This window comes from Salarias fasciatus, unplaced genomic scaffold (assembly GCF_902148845.1).
Source record: "Salarias fasciatus unplaced genomic scaffold, fSalaFa1.1, whole genome shotgun sequence".
Taxonomy (NCBI): Eukaryota; Metazoa; Chordata; class Actinopteri; order Blenniiformes; family Blenniidae; genus Salarias; species Salarias fasciatus.
In genome coordinates this window covers 352,501-366,893 of record NW_021941399.1, presented here as the reverse complement: position 1 = coordinate 366,893, position 14,393 = coordinate 352,501, and the positions used below count along the sequence as shown (strand labels likewise).

At 57.3% G+C, this 14,393-nt stretch overlaps 1 protein-coding gene across 1 annotated transcript in view; it reads right to left on the bottom strand.

Moving 5' to 3' along the window:
- Positions 1–1,107: 1,107 nt before the first annotated feature.
- Positions 1,108–14,393, bottom strand: part of sspo (SCO-spondin) — a gene marked incomplete at its 3' end in the record, with an annotated part of 117,942 nt that continues 104,656 nt past the window's right edge. The window contains exons 96-109 of the mRNA XM_030087744.1: positions 13,297–13,441; positions 13,171–13,217; positions 12,815–13,063; positions 10,735–10,896; positions 10,420–10,536; positions 9,711–9,849; positions 9,405–9,629; positions 8,799–8,913; positions 8,576–8,730; positions 8,109–8,155; positions 7,351–7,592; positions 6,922–7,017; positions 1,841–1,901; positions 1,108–1,238 (exon numbers count right to left, since the gene is read on the bottom strand). Coding sequence (XP_029943604.1) covers positions 1,108–1,238; positions 1,841–1,901; positions 6,922–7,017; positions 7,351–7,592; positions 8,109–8,155; positions 8,576–8,730; positions 8,799–8,913; positions 9,405–9,629; positions 9,711–9,849; positions 10,420–10,536; positions 10,735–10,896; positions 12,815–13,063; positions 13,171–13,217; positions 13,297–13,441 — 1,931 coding nt within the window. The remainder of the gene's footprint in view (positions 1,239–1,840; positions 1,902–6,921; positions 7,018–7,350; positions 7,593–8,108; positions 8,156–8,575; positions 8,731–8,798; positions 8,914–9,404; positions 9,630–9,710; positions 9,850–10,419; positions 10,537–10,734; positions 10,897–12,814; positions 13,064–13,170; positions 13,218–13,296; positions 13,442–14,393) is intronic.

Here is a 14,393-nt window from a genome sequence, read left to right as displayed (position 1 = left end):
TCTCCACTGAGCTGAAACTCAGCGTCCACACAAGGCCCACGGACCACAGATTGGACACCTGGGTTGTTACTATAAAGGAGCTGCTCAGATGAACTCTGTGATCAGAATCCAGATAACACTGAACACACACACACACACACACACACACACACACACACACACACACACACACACACGCCGTGTGTTCCTGACAGAGTGTGTCAGCAGCAGGAAGCTCCCGTGGCGAGCAGCTCCAGTTCTCGCGTCTCCTGATCGGTGTGGACGGGGGAGGGGGGGCAGCGGGGGGGGGGGGGGGGGGGGGTGGGTGTTGTGCCTCGTCAGCCGTTGCCACGGTAACCGGAGCTCATTCGGCGGAGCTGATGTTGGTTTCCTCTCATCTCGCAGCGTGACGGACTATTTTTACTGGAGACGTCCGGACGCCCAGAGAGACGGACGTCTCCATGGCAACGAGGGGAAGAGACGCCGCCTCGACTACACACCGAGATGGGGGAGAGCGAGGAGAGCGAGGAGGGGAGAGCGAGGAGTTCTGTCTCGGAGTCCTGCAGGCCTCTGGGTTTCTGCTGCAGTGTTTTTCCTCTCGCTGCTGGTTCGCTGCAGCCTTTAACTCCGAGTTCGGAGTTTCCTGGACTTCAGTCGCAGCTATTCGGCGTTTCTCCTGCAACTTCCTGCTCCTCTGCTCCGGTCTTCACGGCTGCTTCAGGTTTTCTGCTGACGCCCGTCCAGACGCTGCTGCGCGCCGCCACGCCGCCACGCCGTCACACCGTCACGCCGTCACGCCTCGGAGCTTCAGATGCTGTTTGAGGTTCTACTGTAACTTTCTGCAGGTTGGATCCGTTTGATCGACAGCTGACCGTGACAAACGGCTCGTTGTCATTTCGGTGTTTGTGCCGTTGTCATGACGACACGTCCGGATGGGTGTCAGCGGGGGTTTTGGTTCGGATGTTGCTGGGGGGGGGTCGGTGGTCAGTGGGGTGTGGGAGGGTGTTGGGGGGTCAGCAGGGTGTCGGGGGGTGTTAGGGGGGTGTTGGGGGGTCAGGGGGTGTCGGGGGGTGTTAGGGGGATGTTGGGGGGTCAGCAGGGTGTCGGGGGGCGTGGCCCCGGTCGTACCTCCAGGATGACGTCGGTCCTGGACAGGCAGCGCCCCCTGCAGGAGCTGACCTCCACGTTGTCCAGCCGACAGGCCCCCTTGGTGATGTTCCGGACCTCGACGTAGCGACGACACTCGGCCGCCGGCTCCTCTGGTGGGGGGGGGGGTGAGGGGGGGGGGGGGGGGGGGGGGGGGACAAAGGACGCTAATGAAGAGCAGCTGGAATGTTTAAGGATTTGCATTTGAAGGAAAAAGCAGAGAGAGAAGCGGCGGAACGTTCCGGATCAAAGCTCCGCTGCGGCTTCAGGAACCGAATCTGCCGCTAATTGGGAACGGCGGCGCTCGGCTCCCGACCTCCTCCTCCACGGCGAAACGCTGGAATCCATCAGGACGCCGATTCTTCTGAGTGGGCGTCCAAACGGGAACCATCAGCCACAACATTAAGACCACTGACCGCTGGCGCCGGTGGAGGGAGGAGGAGGAGGAGGAGGAGGAGGAGGAGGAGGAGCCTCTGATCACAGATCAGTCACCAACACTCCGAATCGGAAACGGTTTTTAACAAGTCGCGTTTCCATGTCAACGGAGCCTCAGGCGGCGGCTACAAGATGTGAGACACTGAGGACGAAAGGAAAGCTGGACGCGAAGCAGGTGGAAGCGTCACAGCAGGCAACATCAAACCAAACCGGGCAACATGATGAAGGGATGAAGGGATGAAGGGATGAAGGGATGAAGGAAGTGGTTTTCTGTACCAACCTGGAAACGGCCTCCTGCAGACTGGGCAGCAGCTGCCGGGCTCCTCCACCTTCACCTCCTCCTGGAAAACAGCGGCGTTGCTCTGATCGCTCGTCAAACGTCTGTTTCAGCGGCTGAAACTTTTCCTTCAAAACTCCGACTTTGAAAATGGAATAATTATCCAGAATTAGCAAAATGGCGCTTGGGCGCTTCAATAAGGCGGCATGTGGAATCTGATCAGGGGGACAAACATAAGGTCCGTGGGCCAAAACCGGCCCACACGAGGCTCCAAGTGGACCGGTCAGAACAACGAATTCAACCGATTTCTTCAGAGCAGCTCAACAGCCGGACACCGAGCATCGGCGACGCTGCCATGAGCGCTAGCTAGCTAGCATTAGCATTAGCCTTAAGGCCACGCTGTCAGGGGGTGGTCGGAAAAATACCCATCATGCAACAGCTGGAGGAAACGTTTCAAGGACTTTTCAGTGGATTTTTACCTGAAAGTTTCATGAAAACTGACTTTAAAACGGAGACGTTTTCTGCAGTAACTTTTAGGTTTTTATGAAAATATCGACGTTTCTGTCAAAACAGACGAGAGAAATGAACCCAGACAGCGAAGACCTGGACCTGGACCAAACAGCGAAGACCCGGACCTGGACCGAATAGCAAAGACCTGGACCTGGACCGAACAGCAAAGACCTGGACCTGGACCGAACAGCAAAGACCCGGACCTGGACCGAACAGCGAAGACCCGGACCTGGACCGAACAGCAAAGACCCGGACCTGGACCAAACAGCGAAGACCCGGACCTGGACCGAACAGCGAAGACCCGGACCTGGACCAAACAGCAAAGACCTGGACCTGGACCGAACAGCGAAGACCCGGACCTGGACCGAACAGCGAAGACCTGGACCTGGACCGAACAGCAAAGACCTGGACCTGGACTGAACAGCGAAGACCCGGACCTGGACCGAACAGCGAAGACCCGGACCTGGACCAAACAGCGAAGACCCGGACCTGGACCGAACAGCAAAGACCCGGACCTGGACCGAACAGCGAAGACCCGGACCTGGACCGAACAGCGAAGACCCGGACCTGGACCAAACAGCGAAGACCCGGACCTGGACCGAACAGCAAAGACCCGGACCTGGACCGAACAGCAAAGACCCGGACCTGGACCGAACAGCAAAGACCCGGACCTGGACCGAACAGCAAAGACCCGGACCTGGACCGAACAGCAAAGACCCGGACCTGGACCGAACAGCGAAGACCCGGACCTGGACCGAACAGCTGAGGGGGAGCTGGATGAGGAGCGGGACGCTGACAGTAACAGACTCTCAGCATGTCAGTAAAAGCAACACGGGGCGTTTAATGACCTTTTCCTCCCGCCGCCTCTCGCTGAGGCAGAACTTGGCAGCACAGCCGGGGGCCGGCGAGTGGCTGGAGCCCCCCCCCAGCCCCCCCAGCCCCCCAGCCCCCCCCAGCCCCGCCGCCGCCGCCACAGGTGGAGCCGCCGGGGGGCGTCTGAGGAATCAGCCTCCTCTTTGCAGAGCCAGACGTCAGCAGAATTTATTTTTACCCCATTAGCCTTTCTGCCGGAGAGGAGAGCTGCAGGGAGAACCGCAGCTCTGAGAACGTCCTGCTGTTCTACTGAGAACGTTCTGCTGTTCTACTGAGAACGTCCTGCTGTTCTACTGAGAACGTCCTGCTGTTCTACTAAGAACGTTCTGCTGTTCTACTGAGAACGTCCTGCTGTTCTACTGAGAACGTCCTGCTGTTCTACTAAGAACGTTCTGCTGTTCTACTGAGAACGTTCTGCTGTTCTACTGAGAACGTTCTGCTGTCCTACTGAGAACGTTCTGCTGTTCTACTGAGAACGTTCTGCTGTTCTACTGAGAACTCTCAAACCCTGAACTCCATCTGCACAGGAAATAAAGACACATCAAACCACAAACGCTGTTCTAGAAATGACAGGATTCCAGGACTGATTCAGAGTTAAGCACTTCATAGTAAAATGAAATGAATGAATGAACGACCAGACCAAAACTAACACCTTAAATCACGTCAGGCAGTGGAAAATCAGTCGGTGTAAAGATTATCCGGCCTCTGCACAACAAACTTCATGGTCAGCGCTCTAATTGGCTCTTAAAGGGTGACGATACTCTTTCAGTCGTCCATGAGTCAATCTTTTAAGAGAAAGTTCCACGTGCATGAAATGACCTCACCTCTTAATGCAACGATCGCTCCTTCAAATCACTGCTGCAAACTAATCTTTCCTCCATTAGGCTGAAACCATGTCTGCTGCAGACAAACAGAGGCTCTGTCAGCAGCACAGGCACCTCTCTGGTGGAGCCCAGGGCAGTATGGGTAATCAAGTCTCTGGGAGATGAAGTAGTGAACGTGCGCTCGGCTCTGTGAAGGCTGATGCGCTGTGATCAGCGGCAGCACAGATATTTGAAGGATGAAAATTCGGCTGAAAAGCTTCTGACTCCCCAGAAGTGAGACAAAGACTGACTGTGGGGGACGACGGGACGACGGGACGACGGGGGACGACGGGACGATGGGGGACGATATGGGAAGGTTGGGGACGATGCATTCAGGATGTACTGCCCCTCTTTGCCCCCGGCCACCTGTCTTCTGCCTGCTGCACAGTGTGCCGGACGCTGGTTCTTCCAGCTGCTGTTCCTCCTCCGGGTTTCAAGCTTCTTGGGGTTCCAGCAGGAACAGACGGACGTTCCACCGTGCTCATCAGGGAGAGAGGGAGTTCCCGTCGTCGTTTCCTTCCGTCCTGAGAAGGGCTCACCGTTCCCTCCAGGTTTCACTGTCCTGCATTAGTTGCTGCTGGTTCTCCTTTCACCCTGACGACAAACGCCGGTGAGAACCGGGACGTTCTTGACACTTGGAGAAGTACCAGGACCTGGAACGCCGTCCCGGCCCACTGAAGACACTGTCCACGGTGTCAGAAGACAAACAGCGTGACTGTGTGAACGCAGCGAAGACACCAAACTGTCCTCTGATCTGTTCTCTCTGCAGACAGTCCACAACTCGTCCACTTCCTCCAGACGATGCAGTCGTTTCGACATTTTCCTGAAAACCCAATAAAAAAGTTCTCCTGCAGAGTTTTACATTCAAATCAAATAGAAATGGATCAGAGGCGTCGACGAGAGCAGCGTCTTCAGAGTGACGACAGCCTGAAGGAGAGATGAAGGACTGCTCCCTGTTCTCACTGCTCCTGGGTCTGGTTCTGCAGAACCTCTACTCTGGGTCTGGTTCTGCAGAACCTCTCCTCTGGGTCTGGTTCTGCAGAACCTCTCCTCTGGGTCTGGTTCTGCAGAACCTCTCCTCTGGGTCTGGTTCTGCAGAACCTCTCCTCTGGGTCTGGTTCTGCAGAACCTCTCCTCTGGGTCTGGTTCTGCAGAACCTCTCCTCTGGGTCTGGTCCTGCAGAACCTCTCCTCTGGGTCTGGTTCTGCAGAACCTCTCCTCTGAACCTGGTTCTGCAGAACCTCTCCTCTGAACCTGGTTCTGCAGAACCTCTCCTCTGGGTCTGGTTCTGCAGAACCTCTCCTCTGAACCTGGTCCTGCAGTCTGAATCGCTGTGATGGAGAACGAGAACCAGGGTCTCTGTGTAGCTTCCTGGCTGCGATTGGTTCTGATAGTTCTATGATTGGTCGGATAAGATTTGAGGCGACGTCACTGAACACGATGTTAAAAATCTAAATGAAGAAAAAGACATTTTCAGCTGTTTTTGCTCCATAATGTGATTTATCATCATAATGTGGCTTTTAGAGGGAAACAATTAAATTAGAGTTTTCATCATTTCCTGTATTTCTAGGAATTAAGTCATTTAAAAGGTTTCATTTGTGGATTTCATCTTTCTACTGAAACATTACGCCTTTCCAACGCTCCAGACGTCTCCTGGTGGAAAAACACTGGAAAACACTGAAGGTTTGTGGATCAGAGGGAGACGAACTCAGTTCCTGATCAAAGTTCCAGCAGCGTTCAGGATGAAGAGACTGATGAACACTGAACAGCTCAGCAGGCTGGTTCTGAACTGAGAGAAGCCCGAGGAGGGCAGAGGTCACCTCAGGGACGGAGGCGGATCACTCCATGACAGACACACTGTTCAGAGAGCGCCTGATCACACCAGATCACACTAGATCACACTGGATCACACTGTTCAGAGAGCGCCTGATCACACTGATCACACTGGATCACACTGTTCAGAGAGCGCCTGATCACACTGATCACACTGGATCACACTGTTCAGAGAGCGCCTGATTACACCAGATCACACTGATCACACTGTTCAGAGAGCGCCTGATTACACCAGATCACACTGATCACACTGTTCAGAGAGCGCCTGATCACACCAGATCACACTGATCACACTGGATCACACTGTTCAGAGAGCGCCTGATCACACCAGATCACACTGATCACACCGGATCACACTGTTCAGAGAGCGCCTGATCACACCGGATCACACTGGATCACACTGTTCAGAGAGCGCCTGATCACACTGGATCACACTGTTCAGAGAGCGCCTGATCACACTTGATCCCACCTGATCACACTGTTCAGAGAGCGCCTGATCACACCGGATCACACTGGATCACACTGTTCAGAGAGCGCCTGATCACAGCGGAGCACACTGATAAGAGAGCGCCTGATCACACTGGATCACACTGATCTCACCTGATCACACTGTTCAATGAGTGCCTGGTCACACTGATCACACAGTTCAGAGAGAACCTGATCACACCGTTCATGCTGATCACACCTGATCCCACTGATCATGCTGTTCCCATGAGCACTTGATCACACTGTTCAGTGACCACCTGATCACATCAGATCTCACCTGATCACTGTTCAATGAGAGCCTGATCAAACCTGACCACACTGTGTGTGAAACCCGTCAGCCGGACGTCCTGAACGCTGGACGGTCGGCGTCTCGTCCAGCAGCAGCCGTCCCGGGAAGTGAAACGCCTCGGCTCAGCAGCAGATCACAGACATTAAAAAGTTTAATCTGAAAACTAATTCAATATGAGACTGCACGCGCGCGCGTGTGTGTGTGTGTGTGTGTGTGTGTGTGTGTCTCACCTCGTCACACAGAAGAGGCGGGCAGCTCAGCCGACACGTCTTCCTCCCGTTCACACAGCTGCACGACAGGCAGCCCTCCTCCCACTGCGAGCCAGCCTGCACACACACACACACACACACACACACACACACACACACACACACACACACACACACACACACACACACACACACACACACACACAGATATTATCTAGTCATAGGATTTGCCATCACTGCAGCCGTTTGGTACTGGGATGGAAAGGAGAGAAAGAGAGAGAGAGAGAGAGAGAGAGAGAGAGAGAGAAAACACCTGGGGGAGAAATATAACATCAGAGAGAGATTCACAATAAAAAGTGGAGGACTGGGTTTCCTGGGCACGCTCTGCCGGTGTGTGTGTGTGTGTGTGTGTGTGTGTGTGTGCGTGCGTGCGTGCGTGCGTGTGTGCACCTGGCGCAGCTGGTCCTGGTCGTAGCAGGGGCAGAGTGCGGGGATGGTGCAGGCGCCCCCCGGGGCCCGGTAGCGGCCCTCCTGGCAGGCGCAGCCCTCCGCCCGGCGGCTGCAGTTGACCGGAGACGGGGAGTAGATGTCCTGGCAGCTCCGCTCACAGGGCCGCAGCTCCGGCGGCTCCCGGGCCTCCCGCGGCTCCTCCGAGGTGCGCCTCCTCCTCCACTGCTCGCCCTCAGGACACACTGCACAGGACCCCACCGTGAGGAGCAGAGACCGAGGACCGAGACCCCCGGTGAACTCTGACCCTCTGCTCTGCGTCCATCAGGAATGGCTGGACGCCGCTGGGATCCACTGCCGGCGGCGCTGCTGCCTCTCACCACAGTCGGGGGCGGAGCACGCCCTGCTGCGGCGGTCCGGGCCTCGGCAGGGGGATCCGGCGTAGCGGGCCGGCTGCAGGACGGACCTGGACGAGGTCTGGAACCCGGAGCCACAGCTGGAGGAGCAGGAGCTCCAGCCGGACCAGCTGGACCACTGGCAGTCCACTGGGGGGGGGGGGCAGGAGAGGAGGGGGGGTCAGATCACTGAGGATCCACTGGATCCAACAGGTCACAGCTGATCTGGACAAAATCCTCCGTTCAGACGATTCCTCTCCTCTAAAGCCCGAGGAAACACAGGCAGGAGGTGAGCCTGAACTCAGCAGGTGAGGTCACAGAGGTCACAGAGGTCACCCCCGTTTGACCTTTCAGAGCCCGACTCACCATCGCAGAGCTCAGTGGTGCAGTGGAACGCCCCGTCTCGGCACACACTGGGAACGGTTCGATCACACGGAGGGAAATGAAGAGGAGAGAGAGAGAGAGAGAGAGAGAGAGAGAGAGAGAGAGAGAGAGAGAGAGAGAGAGAGAGGGTCTTACACAGGAGATACAGGTAAAAGTAGAGGTAGGAGTACAGGTTCAAGTACAGGTACAGGTTCAAGTACAGGTACAGCTACAGGTGCTCTGTGGGATAAGGAGGGAGGTGAAGAGGAGGTCCAGCCTGCCCCCCCCCCCCCCTCCCTCTTGGACCAGGTCCTTCAGAACTGGTCCATTAAAGCAGCGTCTTCTAAACAGTCAGTCGGAGGGTCTGTGTGTTCACTGTGTGTTACCAGGAGTGTGTCACTGGGAGTGTGTTACCAGGAGTGTGTCACTGGGAGTGTGTTACCAGGAGTGTGTCACTGGGAGTGTGTTACCAGGTGTTGCAGCGGTAGGGGACGGCGGTTCCAGGCGGCAGCAGAGTGTGTGTGAAGTTCTCGTCGCTGACATTCCAGCTGTGGAGGTCAAAGGGCAACGAGAGCGGGGAGCAGGGACAGTCTGCAGGAGACACACAGGAACCAGCCAGCAGAACCTGCAGGGGGAGCGCAGAGGGAGGGTTAACACCGACACACACGCACGCACACACACACACACACACACCTCTCCAGGCGGGCATGAGCAGCCCGGTGTGCACGGTCCAGGTAAACACTGAGTGTGTGGCCACAGGTCCTCGCAGGTGTAGGGACAAGACGCAGAGCAGGCAGTGAACACCTGCCTGCTGGGACACTCTGGAACACACACACACACACACACACACACACACACACACACACACACACACACACACACACACACACACACACACACACACACACACACAGACACACACACACACATTTCACTATAACTCTAAACAAGCAGCTCCCTTCAGGAAAAAAGCAGAAACTGTGTGTGTGCGTGCGTGTGCGTGTGCGTGTGTGTGTGCGTGCGCGTGCGTGTGTGTGCGTGCGTGTGTGTGTGTGTGTGTGCGTGTGTGTGTGTGTCACCAGGCAGGCAGCTGTTGGTGTTGCAGGCGGTGTGCTGCTCCAGCGGTCCGTCACACGCCGCCCCTCCGGCTTCGGGCTCCTGCAGGACGGTCCGGTTCCGCACCGACGAGCCGCCGCCACAGGAGGCGCTGCAGGCGCTCCAGGCCGTCCAGCCGCCCAGCAGACAGCCGGCTGAGGAGACACAGCGGAGGGACGGTCAGCGGGCGGCGGGGAACCGGACGGAGCCGGACGGAGCGGGGAGCCTCCACCTGGGCAGGGCGGCAGGGCGCAGCGCTCCGTCTGCGCCGTCTCTCCGCAGGGGGGGCCGTCCTCCGCCCGCTGGCACAGGCGGGTCCGCGTCGTCAGGCCACGCCCACAGGACGCCGAGCAGGCGCTCCAGGGACTCCAGGGCCGGTAGAGCGGGCAGGGCAGCCGGCCGCACAGCAGGGTGCCGTTCTCACAGGCGCTGCGGGACGGGGACGAGCACAGGGACGTGAACGGCGAGCTCGCCGCGCCGCGCCCGGCGGGTGGACGGTACCGTCCTCACCAGGTGTTGCAGTCCACCGCCAGCTCCTCCCCGGGCCGGAACTCCAGCGTCCCGTTGCCTGATGGGATACCGCAGCGGCACTCCGCCACCGGGACGCAGCGGCCGTCCTGCAGCAGCTGTCCGTCTGGACACCGGCAGCCTGGACACCGGAGGGAGCAGAGAGCGGAGACCGGGCCGAGTGGGACGACGTTAGGACGGACACTGAATGACGGCGTTCGCTCAGGAGGCACCGAAACCCAGCGCCAGAACCAGGACTGACCCGCGGTCACTTTCTGATACCGGATACCGTCTTATTAGAGCCATGAAGCCTGATTCAGAGGGGTCAGGGGTCACCATGAACCACCTTCAGCAGCCCCACAGTGTCTTTATCATGTAGCATGAAACACGTATCATGTACTACAAAGCACGTAGCAGGTAGCAAGTAGCATGTAGCACATAGCTTGTAGCATGTAGCATACATATGTAGCGGGTAGCATGTAGCAGGTAGCATTTAACACACAGCACGTCTCACGTAGCATAAGCGTAACCTCCTTGTCATCAGCTGCCTGATGCCGGGTGTCCTACAGAGCAGCTTTCACTCTCTTTAGCAGAACATGACGCCTCCAGCCTCCTCAGAGAAACAGCGAAACATCGCAGGCATCGTGTCGAGCAGCTGATCTGGGACTGGACGGGACTCGGACTCGTGTCCCGCTCAGAGGGCGGGCCTCACCGGCGTGGCAGGCTCCCTGCAGACACTGCACGTGCTCCCACCGGTCGGCGCAGCTGCGAGGACACTGGTTGGCGCACGTCTCCTGGTACGTCCGGCCGCGGTCCTCACAGCGTTCACCTGGAAACCGTCCACAGGTCCAGGTGGGACAGAGACAGACAGGAGACGCACAGGAGTCACAGTGTCTGAGGAGGCGGAGCCTCTGAGGACCCGGCCCACGCAGCAGCTAGTGGACAACATGGAAACTGCGTGGTTGTCAGTGTTTCTGCCATGGGGGCGGAGCCCCTGTGGGCATGGCCGTCAGTGGGCGGAGCCTACCTGGACACAGCCCCGTGTTGCAGCTCTGGCTCTGCGTCTGCTGGCTGCGGCAGCGGGGTCCTGCGGGGGCGGCCAGCGGCCGTCTGTAGCGCTGCCGGACGCCGCCGCTGCACGGCTCTGCGCACGCCGTCCAGGCGCTCCACGAGCTCCACACGCACAGATCTGACACGGCAGAGAGCAGAACCGGAACGGCGTTACCGGTCTCGTCCCCGTGTCTCAGCCAGCACCGACCGGTCGGAGTCCTGACTAGGAGTGTAACGGTATTTGTATTACGGAGGTCACGGGTCGGTACACACAATCACACGACGAATACACGAGTGATTAAAAAAAATAAATAAAAAAGCGAGTCCTTATTCCAACCTTAGGTGGCGGTAATGAGCCTAAAAGCTGCCAGCGACCACCACTACCACAGAAGAAGAAGAACAAACAGATCCAAACATGAACAAACGAAGAAGAAAGTCCAAGCGGAATGAGAGCTGCAGCGTGTGGAGCTGGGAGACCCGGAGTCTCCTGTAACTCTGTCGCGTGGGAAAGCTTGGGGAAGATGATCTGGTACACATGCAGGGTTTCCGCCAGACCTTTTCAGTCCGGGCGCCCCATTTGCAGCTAATTAGCAGCTGCGCACCGCGGAGCAGCAGCAGCGGCCGCTTGGACGCTCCGTGTGAGCAGCGCGCTGCTCGGCATGGCCCCCCCCCCCCCCCCCCCCCCCCCCCCCCCCGCCAAACGTTTATCCTGCAGGAAACACTGAGATGGGAGCTGTTGTTTCTTTTTCCCCGCCGTACCGAAAAACGTACCGAACCGAGACCCTGACACCGAGGTGTGTACCGTACCGTGGCTTCTGTGTACCGTTACACTCCTAGTCCTGACCGTCTCTGACTCCGTCCCTCTGTCCTCTAAACTCCAGCAGAACCTGCAAATCACTGCTTTCAGATGAGATGAACTATTTACATGTTTCTACCTGACGGGACTCAATAGAGAGGGACAGACCGGGGGACGGACTGGGGGACGGACTGGGGGACAGACCGGGGGATGGACCGGGGGACAGCAGGGGGACGGACCAGGGGACGGACCGGGGGACAGACCGGGGGACAGACCGGGAGATGGACCAGGGGACAGACCGGGGGACAGACCGGGGGACAGACTGGGGGACAGACCGGGGGACAGACCGGGGGATGGACCAGGGGACAGACCGAGGGACAGACCGGGGGACAGACTGGGGGACGGACCAGGGGACGGACCAGGGGACAGGTGGCAGGACGACTAATTTCTAGAACTGTGACGAGACACTCATCTCAAGAGACGGGACGAGACCCGATATACACTTTACTAATAAGGAGACATCCTAAAATCCAAGGTGCAGTGTCCCCTGGAGACAGGTGTCTCTTCAGAGGGACAGGCTATGAGGACTAAATGTGGGACATGTTACCTCTGTATATTCTTTAAGAAGCACTCAGTCTGACTTTCACTGCTCCGCGTGGCAGAGCCTTCCAGAGCAGGGCTCCCTCCGAGTGGAACAGCTTCCCTTCATCCATTCACCACGGAACGTCTTTGGGTCGATTCCAGTCCTTATTATTTTCACACCTTAAAGCTTCCTGCTTATGTTTTTAGTTTCTTTTTTCTTTCCCCTTTGAACTTCTGTCAATGCTGTATCACCTGTTTTAGACCTCATGGAGGACGGGGGGGGACAAAGGAGCATGTCTGTCCTGTGTGTGTGTGTGTGTGTGTGTGTGTGCATGTGTGTTCATGTGTAAATGTGTGCATTTATGTATGTTGTTGTACACTGTGTTCCATATGTGTGTGTTTATGGACCCCCTGGAAAACCAGACGCTGCATCTCTTCCATCAATAAACTTTAAACTTTAAACATGTTTATAACAGAGCAGCTGGAGCTCGTTGCTGAAAATGAACGGTCAGAAATCCCAGTGGAGACATGAGACCAGCTGCTGGGCTGGAAACCCTGAAACTCTGAAACCCTGAAACCCAGAAACCCAACCGTCCACAAAGAGGCCACCTCCTGTCCCCAGGCCGGTCCCGGGGCCTGGAACCGGTCTGGCTCGGAGGAGTGTGTGTTGTCCCGTTACCTGTGCAGACGTCGGCGTCCGGACAGGGCCTGTCCTCCACCAGCGGACCCTCACACTGGCCGTCCTCCCCGGGGGGGACGGGCCGACCGGAGTCCAGGTCCAGACAGGCCCTGAAGCGCCGCTGGACGGAGACCAGGGTGGCGCCGCCCGCCCCTGCTGGCGGGGGGAGGAACTGCAGGGCGGAGGAGGAGGAGGAGGAGGGCTGGCAGGGGGAGCAGGGCGTCCACTCCGACCACTCGCTGAGGACGACTGGGGGGAGGACGGAGACACCACAGGGATGAGCCCAGAGCCCGGCTGCCGCGGTACCTGTTCTCCCGGTTCTCTACGTTCTCCCGGTTCTCCCGGTTCTGCGTCACCTTCACAGTCCCGGCTGTCGCAGTGCAGAGTCCCGTCATGGCAGAGGCTGCGGCGAAGAACACACACCGTCAGCTCACACACCCAAACGCCGCCGCTGCTAACCTGAGCCCGAGCCGGAGCCTGACCAGGTGCTGCAGCCCACCGTGACCTCCGACCCCGGCGGCACCCTGACGGGCGTGGGCGGCTCCCCCGAGGCGCCGGGCCGCAGGTGGACGCAGCCGCACTCCTCCGGACGGACGCAGCTGCCGTTCAGCTGCAGGAGGCCCTGAAAGCAGAGGGGAGGAGCCTCAGACGATGGGCGGAGTCTGCATGTTCTCCCTGCTCCTCAGCTGGAGGCTCCTGGGTCGCTGCTCGGTGACGACCACCTGCTGAGTCATGCCTGAATTCCCTCCTCCCAGGAAGACCAACGCTTCCACTTCAAGTTACAGGAAAATAATGCAGTCATAAAATCTGAGGCAGCGTGACAGGGTTCAGAAGTTTCAGCAAAGCTCGGCTATTTTCACGCTTTTCTCCTTCGAATGGCTCTCCAGTGTGTGAGCAGCATTTCACAAAGACACGCCTCAAAGCTTTAAAGACTTTCCTTCAGGTAGAAACAATAAAATGTGAGAATTTATTCAAGTTTAATGAGTTTTCATTGGATGTCAGTGTTGCATAACTGACGCCTGTTTGAGTGATTTGGGCACTCTGGGACTGAAACGATCACTCTGAGTTTTTGGAGGAGGTTGAATCATCTGACTCACCAGCATGAACAGCTGGGTAAAACCTCTCCGCTCATGCAGCTGCACCGCTGACTGATCTGGACTGACTCCACTCAGGGATTCAAACGTTCTGAACGGGAAGCCGCAGCGCAGATCGGCTCCGTCTTCTGTCCTGAAGTTTGTTTCTGAATCGCTGTTCTGTCACAATATCCACAGCTTTCCATAACGAAGGACAAACTGGGACGAGGGAACATCTGAGATTCATCGGAGTGACGAATGAACGCCGACATGGAGCCGATCAGTTCAGACACAAACACAACGCTGAGTCTGAGGGGACATTTAGTAGGAAACCTGAGGTTTGTGGCCCTCATGAGGCCTGCTGGCCAGACTGCTCACACCAGGAGTCTCATGATACCAACACAGCGATGCTACATGCTACATGCTAAAGAGTTCCAAATCTCACACACCGGTGATGCTACATGCTACATGCTAAAGAGCTTCAGGGCTCACTCTTCAGCGATGCT